At 42.5% G+C, this 15,580-nt stretch overlaps 1 protein-coding gene across 1 annotated transcript in view; it reads left to right on the top strand.

Moving 5' to 3' along the window:
- The window catches only part of STK39 (serine/threonine kinase 39), a 250,703-nt gene that overhangs the window by 65,946 nt on the left and 169,177 nt on the right, over positions 1-15,580 (top strand). Inside the window, exons 3-5 of the mRNA XM_031451591.2 lie at positions 2,547-2,655; positions 5,672-5,813; positions 7,019-7,074. Of these exons, the coding sequence (XP_031307451.2) occupies positions 2,547-2,655; positions 5,672-5,813; positions 7,019-7,074 (307 nt within the window). The remainder of the gene's footprint in view (positions 1-2,546; positions 2,656-5,671; positions 5,814-7,018; positions 7,075-15,580) is intronic.

Here is a 15,580-nt window from a genome sequence, read left to right as displayed (position 1 = left end):
ATGGAAATATTACTCAGTATGAGGGGTTTAATGATAGTTAGCACAGGTCACATCACAAGGCAGAGTGACCATTGTTTATCCCCAAGGCGAGTTTCATCATGTCTTCACACATTGGAGGCTCTACCGCTTGAGAGGTTGTGTAGTAAAATGGCTGGTGTGGGACAGGGTGGGCCCCCAGCCCAGCAGGAGGGAGTGCAGTGCCATCCTGAGGGGTCAGACTGATGCATGTCTGGTCTCAGGGCCACCTCTTCTTTGATCTGTGTTAGTAGGGGTGGTATCTGTGGCTCTTCTTCTTTTTTTTCTTTCTTTTAAGTGCTCAACACCTTTAAATACCCAGCTGGTACCTCTAAATCCCCGAATTTTGAAAGAATAGGATTTGATAAGTTATATCCATAGGGTCTCTAGGACAGTTTCTCCATGGGTTAGTTACAAGAGTTTATCTCCCCCCGCCCCCACACACACACAGAGTTGCTCACTACGATGTCAGAGAACCTGATCTTCTGGGTAGGAAGTGATACCAGCCATCTAAAAGCAAAGGGCTAAAAAAAAAATAGTTTTTCCAGACCCTGACCCAACTCTGCCTCCATGCAAAAGAATTTCCTTTCATATGAGCACTGGTTAACTGTATGCTTTAACGATGGGAAAGTTGGGTATTAGAAAGCCAGAGAGGCGTTTGTGCACATTGACTAGAAAATGGTGAGAATGTGGCACACACACACTCTCAAACGTTATTCTCATTCCTGTGAGCAGCGGGGCCTCTGTGTCAACTGGACCCTACCTAAAGCTGCAGGCCTTCAAAGTGGGCCGTCCCCACAACGAGCAGATGCTGTGGCTTGAAATAGGAATGCCTGGGCAGTGTTCCACGTCCCCTTCAGAAGCATCTTACGGTATCAAAACCTAACACCAGAAACAGATGGAAACTGGACCTCAGGTTTCAGATCTTGTTCAAAGGATGGCAGTTGCTGAATTGAAAAGTGCTAGATTTAGAAAGCCTGTAACCAGTTAAATGGATGAGGAAAATGATGAAGGGCAAGTGTTGTTATATGACGAAAGGAAAATAGAAAAATTAGGGATTTTTCTTAGGAATGTACCTGTGGTAAAAAGCACTTAAATAAACATGTATATTAAGGCACATGTATGTGTGACGTGTCACCATATTTAGACCAGGTTATCTGAAATGTAGTGTCTTCTTCATAATTTGAGAATTAAGTGGTACTGGATATGCAGAGATAGCAGCCCAAATTGGAATATTCCAATTTGGTTGACAACTTTAAGTTAGCTCTAAGTTAACTAGAGACTCATTCTTGCAAATATTTATAGGATGCATAAATACTCTTTTATTTCATTGGAAACACATAGCAGTATTAATGAGGTTTCTGTGATGACTTAGGTTATTCTTGTGGCTTTTGGTCAGCACCTTGAAAGTGAGTTATACTGGTCTGGTGCCTTTGATTGAGGGTCAGCATTCGAGTGAAGTTTTATAGGAGTCATCTGGCAGTAACTTAAAACAGCAAACTAAAACCAACATGAACTTGAATATTGCAGAAAAAATGTGGCTTATTGAGGTTGCCCATTTGTTTGATTTCAAAGCTTTGTTGTTTTGTCTTCTGGTAAAACTTTTTTTCTCTGCCAGTGATGTTTTCTAAACTGTGACAGACAAAGCATTATTTTCTTGCATTGTTGGTATGGGTTCAACTATGACAGTTTCTCTATTGCAGTACTTCTCAGAGCCTTTGACAGTACTAATGTTCCCCAAGACTCTTCTAAAGTGAGATGTAAGAGGGGAGGGTATAGCTCAAGTGGTAGAACGCATATTTAGCGTGCACAGAGTCCTGGGTCCAGTCTCTAGTACCTCCTCTAAAAGTAAATAAATAAACCTAATTACCTCCCCACAAAGGAAAAAACTTTAAAAAAAAAAACAAAGTTTAAAAAAAAAATAAAGTGAGATACGATATCTGATGTTTCTTTCCCCAGCTTATTTTGTTTTACCAGCTGCCGCTCCCACCCCTACCTTTCTTTTTCTTGGATGGAGTATCATTGGGGAAGATAGTTGGGGAAATGATACTCCAGCATTTTTATATGTATTTTTTCATTTGCCATCACAGAAGTTCTGAGACGCAGAAATAATTTTGTCCTTTTTTGGAAGAGAGGGGAGCTAAGAACCACTAAAGTTCAGGTTGGCACCAGGACCCAGATTTCCTAACAGCTCACCAACCTTTTTATCTCTCTGTTGAAGCCTTTGGTTCAGGTGGGACACATTCATCGCATATTGTGGGGCTGGCAGAGTAGGATTAGGGGTTATCTGGGCCATGTGCTTATCTGAGCTCCTCTGTCCTGTGGCTGGCCTTCCTCATTCTGGCAAGTTGATAATGAGGGTGAGAGAGTTAGCTCTCATGTGGTTTCCTTGAAGTAGGGGTTTAGGCCAGCCCCCCTTAGGTGTGCCTTTAAGTAGGAAAGTCATCCAGCCACTCAAATGTGGTTCATTTGTGTTCTGCTTCCTGATTTCCAACCGATGGAACTGTGTCATGTTTTGCTTTTTTTTATAGAAAGAAATTCAAGCCATGAGTCAGTGCAGCCATCCCAACGTAGTGACCTATTACACCTCTTTTGTGGTGAAAGATGAACTTTGGCTGGTCATGAAATTACTAAGTGGAGGTAAGTGGGTTTCGTCGTTGTTGTTTGTTTGCTTGGTTTTTTTATTTTTCCTTTTGTGCAAGTCAGCATATTGAACAAGACTTTCTATTTGATCCCCTTACTCCTGAACTTGAAAGTTTTGCGTGGTTTGTTATTTGTCGAGAGAGTAAGTCCAGACTTCTTCAGACCGCTATTCAAAGCCCTTCGTAACTCAGGTTAACTCCTGGAGGATCTGTGTCCTCTTCTGCCCCAGCCTTCTAGGTGTGGGTGAGACTCCCTGAAGGCCTTCTGCCCTCTGATGTCTCTGTGCCATCACTGGTGCTGCTCTGGGTGTCTGTCTGTCCTTCTCCGTGTGCTCAAGTCCTGAAAGGCCCCATCCTGTCTGCAGCCAGCCCTAACTCTTCCAAAAACTTCCCCAGTCCTTCCTCTTTACAGCCTTCATTCTTAACATTATTTAAGTGGTTAGCACCTGGCCATACAATGAGTTGTTTCAGTGCTCTTTGTGAAAAGTCGGTGGTGATGGGAATGCTCTGTAGCTGTGCTGTCCAGTTTTTGCTAGTTACATGGGGATCTGGAGCACTTGACATGTAGCTTGTGTTACCAAGGGACTGAATTTCTGTTTAATTTTAATTAGCTTATATTTAAATAACCAAAGGTGGCTGGTGGCTATGGTACTGGACAGTGGGGTTTCTGATTGTGGACCTCGTGATTGAAAGCACATGGCGAGGGGAAGTAATTACCTCTCTAGCCTCAAATCACTGACGTTATAGAAACCGTGGGCAATTTAACTTGTAAGGCCCTTTCCCATTCCTATATTTTATTTCCTTGAATCTTTTAATGTGACTGACTGGTAGGGAAGGATCATGATAACTGTTAATTTTCTTGAACAGTTGCTCCTTAGCTGGATCTAGTACCCGGCAATTTAGTGACCTTATTTCAGGTAATCTGGACAGCACCCTTGAATGGCAGGTGTCCTCATCCTCGTTTTTCAGGAAGTGCTCGAGAGAGTTAAGCATCTTGCCCAAGGCCATGCACCAAGTTACTGTTGGTGCTCGGGTTTGTGGCTGTAGGACATGCTAAAAAGCTATGCTGTGCTCCCAGTATCGTCACTGCATCTTGCAGACCCGAGCACTGGAGCTGAGGCAGCCCAAGTGATTCCATTGCCGCGCCCGGCACCACCGGCACCACCGCGTCTCCCGTGTGTTCTCTTTGCAGGGCGTCACCGCCTGGATATCAGCTTTCTGAGGCATGCAGTATGGTTTAGGAGTGGAGGAGAACGTTTTGTGGTGCCTGGACGAAGCCAGAGCTGGAGGAGCAGAGTTTATATTGTAGAGCTCGTTTCTATCTGCAGACCCAGTTCAGCCAAGGCTGAGTCAGGGAGCCTTTTTTTTTTTTTTTTTAAAGAGAAACTGTCTTGGGCCCAGCAGAGGCCCAGCAAGGAGATGAGGAGGGCAGTGAGATCGCCGCGGGTCTGCTTGTGTAGGTCTCAGTGCTGAGCCTGAGAGAGCTTAGTTCGGTTCTGTTCCCCATCTTGTCCATCCTGTTAGGCATCCTTGAGTGCTGCATCTGGTTTTTAATTAGAAAGGGAAAGAGGAATGGGAGGAAAAAAGAAAAAGCAAGCCGATTGGAGCCGATTGCAGTGTTGCGTATCAGGGCTGCTTCTTGGTTCTGCTGAGGACAGCGCTTTATTAAGAAGATGATTTTAACCTAGTCTCTCCTTGGGGGGGGGGGTCCACTCACTCCAAGGAAAAGAGAGATTCTGGGCACCTGGGACCCTGGCTAGTCCCCACTACCTCTGCTCAAGCTGAGGATTTTACTTCCCGTCTTTATTTTTATCCCAATTAACCTTTTCTAAGCTTGAAAACCTCCCCCATGCCCTTTCCTAAGGACTGGATAGAAAATTTCATTGTCTTTTTAAAACAATCCAGTTTAGTCTCCCTGGGCTTTAGGTCAGAGAAACAGGTTTTAAACAGGTTTCCACAGGTGAGGGGAAATGTGGGCAGATGTGGCCTCCTCACTTTTCTTTCAGCAGAAATGCGTAAGTGCCTGCTACGGTGCATCCTTCCTTATAAGATAAAAATAAAATGTTTCTGAAAGTGTCTTTTTCTAAATGATCCAAAAGTTCAAGAGTCAATGAATAGAGAGATGTTTTGTTTCTCTCTGAGGGGAAAAATATGCATTTGTTTCTTTCTATACCATTTTATCACATCAAATCTCTTAATGAGGAGTGAGCAGCTAGTCTGGTGTAATAATAATCTCTGATGGGGAAACACAATCCTCTTAGTAAGAGAGAGCCCGGAGCCAAATTCAGGTCCTGAAGTAAGCTATTTGTTAACTCTTCAGCAATGCTGACCCCCCCCCCCCCCCCATAATTATGTCTCTTAAAATGACCGGGAGGCTTGGAATATTAATTAACATGTGTTGAAACATGAATTCGCAGTGCCAAGGATACTAATCTGTTTATGGTAACAAAGTCATGTATATTTATTTCTTTACTATAAAAGTCAGTACATCACGCATCAAGTAAATGCAAGCGAAGATTGCCTGGAGTCACAGAAAGACATCTCTGGTGATGAGCGGGGGTCTAGAGACAACATGCTTTTTTTCCTCTCCCCACACCTGTGTCTTAGAGGTTAGGGAAGAGGTATGTTTCTCTCAGCAGTTCCCTGCTGTCTTTTCTCCTGGCCTCCTGTTCCTTCCTTTTTTAGTTCAGACATCCTGAACCCCCCTTTTAATCTGTAACCGATTTTATATCTAGGGAAAGGGGACTAACTGAAGTGGCTGTGCACAGTCTTCTGGTTCCTGACCCAGAATCCCTCTCATTAAGTTCAGCTGGAAGTGTGCTTGCAAACTTGGGTTTAGTGTTTCTGATCACAGGCTGCTGTGCAATTGTTGGTATACTTTGGGAAGATTTGTGTTAAATAAGTAAGAAACATATTTTGATGTTCTCATTTGGTTTTCTAAATAGGGAGCCCTATTCTGGAAAGATCATGAAGGTGCTTATACAGTTGTTCAAGTCTTCTGTCTGTCCGCTTAGGTTCGATGTTGGACATCATAAAATACATCGTCAATCGGGGAGAACATAAGAACGGCGTTCTGGAAGAGGCAATAATAGCGACGATCCTTAAAGAGGTTTTGGAAGGCTTAGATTATCTACACAGAAATGGTCAGATTCACAGGTATGAGCTCTACAGAGATATTTAAATTCAGTTGTTGGTAGCTTTAGCCCTAGTTGGTAAAGAATATTAAGGAAACACATATTGTAGGCAGGTATTGACATATTTCTAACTTAGATAAGGCTAAATAGATGCGAAAAAAGTACTTGAGAAAGAAACAAAGAGAATAAGTTTTGATAAATTATGTTGGTATCCTCAGAATTGGTTAATCTGCTTCACTGAAATAAACGCAGAATATAAAAAGTACCGAGTGGACTCATTAAACATCAGTTAACATATCACCCTTGAAGTATATTCATTTGAACTAGATAGCATCTCTAACTTTCTGATATAGGCAAGAATGTTCCAGACATTTAGTATGTTAATTATTTTTGACATGGTGGTGAAAGAAAGAAGGAGGCACTAATTTCATCTCTCTTGTGACATGAGATGCTAATCCTTGAAGTAGCCTAACAGCACTGAGTATGAGTGCCTGATGTTTCAAATGGTCTAGTGTTACTTGGGCTCTTAGGAATGACTGCAAGTAAATAACCATTTACCAGTAATACTAATGCTATAATTCCCTGACCCTGAACTGCAAGTGAACTGTATATTCAATGGTATCTACTATATCTTTCAATAATTAGAAAATATATTACTTTAGAAATCAAACTTATAAATTATAAGTTGTCATTTTTCTTAAGTGTTAAGACTGCTCAGCACAGCTTCTATATTGTGAAGAGATACAGAATATTATACTTAGTATTTATAATCAGTCTCTCCCCAAGAGGAGAGATTGATCAAACCCATTGTTTATGAGGCTGACTGGATTGATTTGGAATTGCACCACAGAAAAATTTAAGCGGAAATAGAATAGTTTTACACAGACAGGGCTCTAATTCCTGATAAAATGGTAGTATTGTGAGTATGTGGGCAATTTCTAACTCTGACATAAAATAAAGGATCTACTCAGTATTGTTTTTATTGAATCTAGATAATGACATCACATAAAAAATTATTACTAAAATCCTAACCATTTTCCAGGAGCAAGCTATAAAATCACAATGTGCCCTTACAGCTTTTTAAATCTATATGGTTTTAATATTTATAAAATAATAATTATGTCAAACAGCTACATTGCATGATATGATGTTTTAAAATCTCTCTGAGTGAATTATGCAATATAGTATTAGTACTCCACAACTCATTCTGCATTTTTTTTCTAATAGGGATTTGAAAGCTGGTAATATTCTTCTGGGTGAGGATGGCTCAGTACAAATAGCAGGTAAAGCTGACAAAGATAAAACATTATTTGTTTAGAGATGCGTTACAGTTTCAGAGAATGTAGAATCATTCTTCGGAAATGAATAAATGCATGTAATCTGTTTTGTTTTTTTATTGAACTATAGTTGGTGTACAGTATTATGTAAGTAACAGGTGTACAATATAGTGAGTCACAATTTTAAAAGGGTATATTTCATTTGTAGTTATCATAAAATATTGGTTATAGTCCCATATTGTACAGTGTATATCCTTGTAGCTTATTTTATGCGTAATAGTTTGTCCCTCCTAATCCCCTACCCCAATACTGTCCCTCCCCTCTGCCCTCTCCCCGCTGGTAACCACTAGTTTGTTTTCTATATCTGTGATGTTCACAAGTTTGTTTTATTTTTTAGATTCCACATATAATGATACCATGTAATATTTGTCTTTCTCTGTCTGACTTATTTCACTAAGCGTAATACCCTCCAAGTCTATCCATGTTGCTGCAAATGACAAAATTTCTCTTTTTTTATGAGTAGTATTCCATTGTGTGTGTGTGTGTGTGTGTGTGTGTGTGTGTGTGTGTTCATACACAGACACCACTGTATCTGGGCCGCTCTGTTACAGAATGTTAGGGTCTGAGGTATAACATGTTTTCCTATTGTGTTGACAGATCTTTGTCAGATCATCCTATAAATACTGCTATTTTAGAGCATGGCCTATTAATAAAGAACAATTTTTACTTTTAATTTTATTGTTTTTTTTTACCTTCCAGATTGAATAGTGTAACTATTCAATGTAACTGCAAGAAGCACTTTTGAGAGCTTTGGCATGAGTTTGAAAATTTAAAACCTTATACACGTTAATTTTAAACCTTTTATTTCTCAAGAGGTGGTTGAAAGAATTGTAAACTCAAACTCTAAGGCTTATTTGCTCTTAAAAATCTGACTCTCCCTGGCGGATCTTGACAGCTGGTGGGCATGGAGCTGCAGTTGGGGTCAAATGAGTGAGCGCATCAGACTGAAGGCTTCTATGTTCTGAACCTCTCCTTTTGTTAATGTCCTAGAATAACCTGAAGGGTCTGGGATAAATGGAGCCATGTCCATATCAACTCTTGTTTTACCCCTTGTCTGTGAAGGTCTGTCTCAGCCATCCATCCCTGCTTTGGGCATTTTGGGCTGGACAGTCCTTTCCTGTCCTGAACTAACTTTGTCACCTCAGGTGTTTAGCCTTCTGGCTTGCAGGCATTAAATATTAATAGTAGCCCATCCCAGCAACTTCCTTGGTAAAAATCACCAATCTGGCTTGTGTTGAAAAAATGAAGTTTGCCCCAGATGTTTAACATCTCGATATTTGTACGGGGAAACATTTGAATTGAAGTGGAAGAGTCCTGCCTTCCGGCATAGGTTTAGGGTCTTTGCAGATCTAGTTACTAGAACGAAGTTGATCACAGTCTTTGGTTCCAGTCTTGTTTCTAGACAAATCTGAGGATCTGGGGTTATTGTTAGAAATGTGAGAGTTCAGCAGAAAACAGACACACCCCCAACAAGGGACAAGCCTTGAGCCACCTCTCTGATTCACTGTTTGTGCCTCTGTAGGTGCCAGAGGACCTGTCAGGTGGTGCCCTGGCTGGTGTGCCGAGCACGGTGCTGTCCTTAGGCTCTGTGTTTAGTTAGGTCCACTTAAGAGCACCTTTATTTAGGTTTTTGGTTTTTTTTTTTGGGCTTTGTTTTTAATAGGAGAGAAAGATGTTTTGAAAATAAGAAAGGGAAACTGAGAATTTGTTTCACATCAAATGTTTCTTCCTTAGAGAACTAATAATGGCAATGGTTTTTCTTTTTTATCAGCCCTCCCCTTTGAAAAGATAAATTTAGTCAAGTTTAAGACTGGGGAGGCACTCAGTGTGTCAGTTAAGCACAAAGGCTTTGGAATCAAGCAGGCCTGATTCAATGCCCACTGTGCTACGTGGCGCGAATTATTGGATCTCTAAGCCTCAGTTTCCCCATCTGTGAGATGGTGATGATAAGGCCTGTCATTCAGGAAGACACTGATTTCCTGCACAGCTATTGAAACGTAGGATTCAGGCCCTTGTAAGTGCAGTGTGTTTTGGGGAGTTGCAGCGTTCTAGGTGGAGCGGAGAAGCCAGTTTGCAATCAGGCGGTATTTCTATTTAGGCATTCTTGTTAAACTGTCTATAAAGATTCTAAAAGAAAGGACCTTAATCTTTAAGACTCCAGTGAATTGATATGAATTTTTAATTTTAAATACCTAATTCTGTATTCTCTATTTTAAAGATGTCTTTCAAATTGTATAACCTTCATATCTCATGAAACCTGGATCCACCCCTGTTTATAGGGTTGTTGCAATTAGAAAATAAATGTTAGAAATGCTTAGTGCAACACCTAACATGGGCAGTAGACAGAAACAGACATCATAAGCTTATTTTTTGAAGCACTGTTCGCAAAAGATTGGAAACAACCTAGGTGTCCCAGTTAAGTATAGTGTATGGAACATCTGCATTATGCAAGACCCACCAGCTGCGATGGAGAATGAAAAGTTCTCTGTACACTGACATGGAAAAAAATCACCAGGCTGCATGGTTAAGGTGAAATACAATGTGTATAATTTGCCACTTTTTGTGAAAAAAGGGAAGAAATAATCTATGTTTGTACAAAGAAACATTAGAAGGATTATGACGGTGGGGGTGGACTGGTTAGAATACGCCTTTTATAACATTCTGAATTTTGAACCATGTTAAAGTCTAACCCACTAAAACAAATGAAAGGAAATGACTCAAACTAAATGAACTCTCGACAAGTCAAAGCCATTTTTAAGCCTTTTATTACAGAAGTTATCAAACACAGCCTAAAGCAGAGAAGAGTACAGAGTCCTCGCCTGGCTTCAGGACTCATCAGTCTTTGGCCAATTCTCTCTCTCTCTTTTTTCTTATATCTTTTTATTGAAGTATAATTCATTTACAATGTTGTGTTAGTTTCTGGTGTATAGCATAGTGATTCAGTTATATATATACATATTCTTTTTCATTACAGACTACTACAACATATTGAATAGAGTTCCCTGTGCTATACAGTAGGACCTTGTTGTGTATCTATTCCGTATGTAGTAGTTTGTATCCGCTGATCCCAAACTTTGGCCAATTCTTGATCCATCTGTCTTCCCCCTCCCTGTTCTGCCGGCTCTCAGCAGTATTGATGCTGACTTTTGTCCTTGAGCCATCTGAGTTAGTGCCTTATGTTGGTGTGTCTTGTCCTTCCTCCAGCAAGCGGCCCATATCCCTCAGGCTGGGGGCAGTATGAAGAAAAGGCTTCAGCTAAACAAATAACAACTGAAAAACTTTGTAGACAAAAGCTTCACATCACCCCGCACCAGAGAGTCTAGCTGCTAAGAAGACAATCTGTGGGATCAGCTGGCTTGGTTGAAATTCCCAGGTCACCGCTCAAGCTCTGGGACCTCGGTCAGGTTGCTCAACCTCAAGACTCAGTCTCCTTAAAGGGAGATAACCTCATCTTTTTTTTATGAAATCAAATGAGGTTCATCGTACCCAGGGATCTTATAATAGTGGCTGGTGCATAGTAGACACCCAGAAAATATCAGCAGGCGCTGTACTGCGGCAGCTGCGGCTGGTGCTAAGGCTGCTCCTGTTACTGTTAGTACTGTTAGTACTGTTACTACTGCTAATACTGCTCTGCCGTTACTCTGACTGACCTTAACTCTCCCTTGTGCTGCCTGGAGATCACATGTACCTCAAATTTGTCTTGCAAGAGGTTCAGCTCTGAGGGGCCTTAGGAGTTATAAAAAGGGAATACTTATTAATTATGCAACTTGGAAGCTAACTTGTCATTAATCTTGCTCTAAGCTGATTAAAAAAAAAAGTACAATGAATTTTCTCTGTTTTGTGATGGAATGATCATTTCTCACTCAGAGGGTCCGGACAGCAGCGGACTGCCTTTGAAATGCGAAGGCAGGTCCGCCCCTGGCTTACTCCGCTACCTGGTCCTCTGCCAGTCACTCCATCCATCACGCTTGTCAGATTAATGACCCGAGCCCTTTCTCTGGGCCTTTGGGAGCATGTCTTCCTTTTCTTCTCAATTGGGATCCCCCAGAGGCAGGGTTTCCTGACTTTCTGTCTCCCTCTCAGGTCTGTCGGTTTTTCCTCACTGTGGGTGGTGGTGGGGACTGTCACCCAGCACGTGGGTGCACAGTGGGGGCTGCTGGGTTCAGGAGGGCACGTGCGGAAAGCCGCCGCGTGGGCTGTCGTGAGGATTAAATGAGTCAGTGTCTAAAGTGCTCAGAACAGTGCTTGGCTCATGGTTAGGGCTCTGTGTCCGGCCCCTCCGGGCTTTCCTTGGTGTCCTCTTTGTGTGTGCGACTTGCTGCCTGTGGAATGACATGAGCTGGAATGATCGTTTCCCAGCGAATGATGATGGTTTATTAGGCATCTGAGTGTGCAGTTTCTACATCTTGGAGCGGTAGCTTTCTAAAATTCACATTTAATTCTTTCTAGATCCTCTGACCTGAGCATAGCATTGAATTCATAGAGGCTTTAAAATTAAAGTGGTTTTGGTTTTAACTCTAGAATAAGATCATTGCCTTAAAAAACATTTGTAGTGTTTCCTTGAAATACCTAGATGCTACTACTCTCTGTTTTCTAGGAGTTTGCTTTCTTGGTCAGGCAGTGGGCCACTGCCTGACTGAAGAGGACAAGGAGTCCTCAGGTGTTCTGGGGGCATCTGTGGTGTGTGAAATCGGGGAGGCAGGTGGGAGAGTTGAGAGCAGACTGACAGCAGCAGAGCTAGATTGTCTTGTTGTCGCTGTTGTATTTGGACAAATAATGCATTGCTTCTCCTCAGACTTTGTCCTCTCTTCCCTTGACATCTTTCTCTTGGGGCTCCGTTTTTTGAAATAAAATGTAAGCAGGGGAGATGTTTGCATTTATTTCTTTGAATGTAAAGTGTATTTGTTTACCTTGAGAGTATTATTATGAGGACTGGTTTCAAAAAAGAGTATTTTTGCCGTCCTATTAAGAAACATACAGTTTTTATTTAGAAAATCACTCTGCCATAGGTATTTATTCCCTTTCTCAGAACTTTTTTTTTTATTAGAAAAGGGAAAATTTTGAGGCTAGGTTCAAACCAGCAGAAACTCTTGCCTTATGATAATACATCCAACAAATGTGGTAAATAAGGCTGATACGCCCTATTTCCAACAGTACCCATTCTGTGGGAATTATATGCACTCTTATTGACTGTGGCTCTGAAAGCAGGGCCTATCGTGTATGGAGTGTTCCCTGTGCGCCAGGCCCAGTTCCGCGTGCTGAGTGCGCGGTGACTGGCTCCGCCTCCCCGCGGCCCCACAGGAAGGTGCTACCATCATATCCATGCTACACGCTGGAACTGAGGGAGGGAGGGGAGTGAGCCGCCTAGCTCACCTGTAGAATAACAGGTGGGGTCAGGCTTCAGGTCTGGGCAGTCTGGCTCCAGAGCCTATGGCCCCACGTCTGTGGGATTTCCAGGAGGAGAGTCCTAAATCTGGATTTGGATGATCTCAGTTTCGGATGGAAGACCAAGAGTCATCACTGGTGCTTCTCCATTTCTGTGTAAATCGATTCTTTTGGGGGCTGGGGAACATATTCAGCACCTCTCCCCTCTTAGTTCCTGCAGGTTGAGACACAGCATCACTGATAAGGTTTTGGGGGATAGGAGAAGCCATCAGCTTGGACGTCATTTGATGTAGAATTCAGCACTGTGGTCACACCACACTCTTCTCAGACTAGAGAACTGCAGGTTTGATGTCGTGAATTCAAACCTGAGGACTGCCTACTCAGGGTTTAAAAGGAAACACTACTTCTTATCATGTGTTCTGTGCTCAGAAAAGCCCGTATGTGTGGCTTCCTGAGAATAGACTTGGAGAGGATGCCTTGGTGAGTGTAATGGTTTTTGCTGCAGTGTGTGAGAGAAGGCGTGGCTAATTGAATGTCATGCTCTTCCCACGGCCTGGCTTCTCATTTTCCAGTGTGATGCTCTGTCAGACATCGTCAGGAAGAGCTGAGTGCTTTGTCCGACGAGCAACTAAGCCTGTTTGTCCGGGAGGAGTGAGAGACGCTACTCTAAAATAGAAATGCATGTAAAACCGGTCCCTTTGGGGTGGTTGCTACTAATATATTTTTTCTTAGGATTCTTTTCAACAGTGACCATTCTTAATCTACTCTAAAAGTCTTGATTTTAAAACGTTTGATTTCTGAAGAACTTTCTGTAAACATACGATTGCATTATGTAAGGTTAGAGTTCATGCTCCTTCTCACTTACTTTTAACTTTCTGGTGTGTTTGTGTGTGTGTGAATGTGAATTTCCCAACCCGAGTCTTTCATAACAGATATGAAATCTGGTACCTAGCTGACTAAGGCAGCCTGGAACTTGTGAAAGTGATCGTCACATCTGTCTCGGTGTACCTGAGCCCATTCAGGTCAAGCTCATGTCCCAGGTGTTCCACCTTCGGAGGCACCTTGGTGTGACTTTGTGTATCATCTCTCTTTTCAGGGAGAGGTGTTTTGTCCTGGGTCAGCCTTTGAATACATTTTCAGCTTCAGTCAGCTTCTTGAACACTGAAAACCCCTATGACTAAAACTTCTGCCAGGAAAACTTGCAACTAGATTTAACTTGCTTCCAGTACTCAGATATTCTTCTCAAGGAGCCAGAGGAAGGTTTGCAGGGTGGTGGAGTTTTTATACCTGTAGCTGCTGGATTCTTTTGTGTTCCTTCTGTGTTCTTTGGCTCTGGTAACATGAACTTTAATGGCGGGGGTAGGGGGTGGGGAGTATTTCTCCTGTCGTAGGGAAGAGAGGCTGCTGCTTCAAGCAGGGTAGTGTGGGCTCCCTGTGTGCACCTTCCCCTGTGGGCAGCCTCTAATTAGTGTCAGAAATCTGAAAGCCTCTGTGGCATCCAGATCAGGAAATGATAATGTCACCTTATTTTTGGGTGCTTCAGCCTAGAGCGTGGGCTCTGACCCTAGACTTCTGTGGGTCCAATCCTGGTGCTGCTCCTTCTAGCCCATAACTGAGTTACTTAACCTCACTGTGCCTCAGTTTCCACATCTATGCAATGGGAAAATATTAGAGGGTTAAAGGACTTAACACTTTCCATTTTAGAATTAGTTAGCTTGTAATTGCTTTTGTATTGAAGTGGGGGTCATGCCCTTTAATCATTTAGGGTGATCACAGGAGGTGGCTAAGGAGGCAGGGCTGTGGGCACACCACCTGACCGCCTGCCATTTCATCTTGCTCTCCCTCTTTCTTTGCCCCATCAGTATCCCCAGCATCACCAGAGTGAAAAATCTACAGTGCACGTCTGACCATCTGATGCCCTGGCATAATGTTTAAAACAGTTGCTGATGGAATAAAGCCCCAGCTCCCTAATACAGCATATGAGGTTCCTGTCTGTTGTTCTAGTCTCCACCACCCGTGCTTTCTGCTTCACTTCCTTGCCATCCCTTGTCTTTACTTGGCTCACTTCTTCTCTTTCCCGACTCAAATCAGGGCATTCTTTCCTTGAGAAACCCTTTCCCACTCTTTCCTCTACCAGCCCCACCCTCACGGTGTTAAGCACCTTACCCTGGTGGCTTGAAATTGCCCATTATAGAGTCCAGCTAGACAGCCTGTTACCCAGTGCTGAGGTTGGGTCTCCACGTCCCCTTCTTCCCTCCAGACCGAATACTTATCAGCCGTAGAAACTCCACGGTGTTCATCTCAAACACCCTGCAGCAGTGCTGGCACGTGGCAAGTTTTCATGAACTCTTGGCCAGTGTGATCCGAACTGTCTTGGCAGGCTTGCATGCGTGTGTGCCCGTCAGCGATGGGGGTGTGTACAGACGTCAGAGCTGGACGTTCCAACACACAAGGGTGGATGAGCTTCACAGGGAGGAAGGGGAGAATAATGCAAATACTTAGGCACGCATACTCATGCATATTTTTAAGGCTAACAATAGCTTTTTCACAAACATTTTCCATCTCTGATTTTAGGCAAGCTCCACCTTAGCCAGCTAGCCATGACACGATTAAAAAAGTTAAGGAAGAGTAGAAGCAAAGAACCCAAATTAGGAGACAGTGGCACACTCAGAAAATAGAATACGATCCAAGTTAAAGTCCTTTGGGGTGGGGGGAGTATAAAGTGCTTTTTTTGGGAACCAAAATACGTTTTGAGTTCCCGGAAGTTGATCATTATGTGAATTATGTTTTAACAAATTATGGCAAAATTCTCATTTATTCATTTCCAGGAGGGGTGTTTATTAAGTAAGGACAACAAATTAATGTGGCCTCCTGAATTCGGGGATCTTGACAGATGGTAACATTGAGTGAACCCTCTAGCGTGAGCCACGGATACAGTCAGTTCTGGAAACTTAGGTTTCCATGCCATCTGCACACCATCGGGGAAAAATACTTAGGGAGAGTTTCAGCCCCTTTCCATACTTTAACAGCTGCTAGCAGTTGTTTGAGCAGCAGTCTAAGGAAATCT

This window comes from Camelus dromedarius, chromosome 4, assembly GCF_036321535.1.
Source record: "Camelus dromedarius isolate mCamDro1 chromosome 4, mCamDro1.pat, whole genome shotgun sequence".
Taxonomy (NCBI): Eukaryota; Metazoa; Chordata; class Mammalia; order Artiodactyla; family Camelidae; genus Camelus; species Camelus dromedarius.
This window is presented reverse-complemented; position numbering and strand designations above follow the sequence as displayed.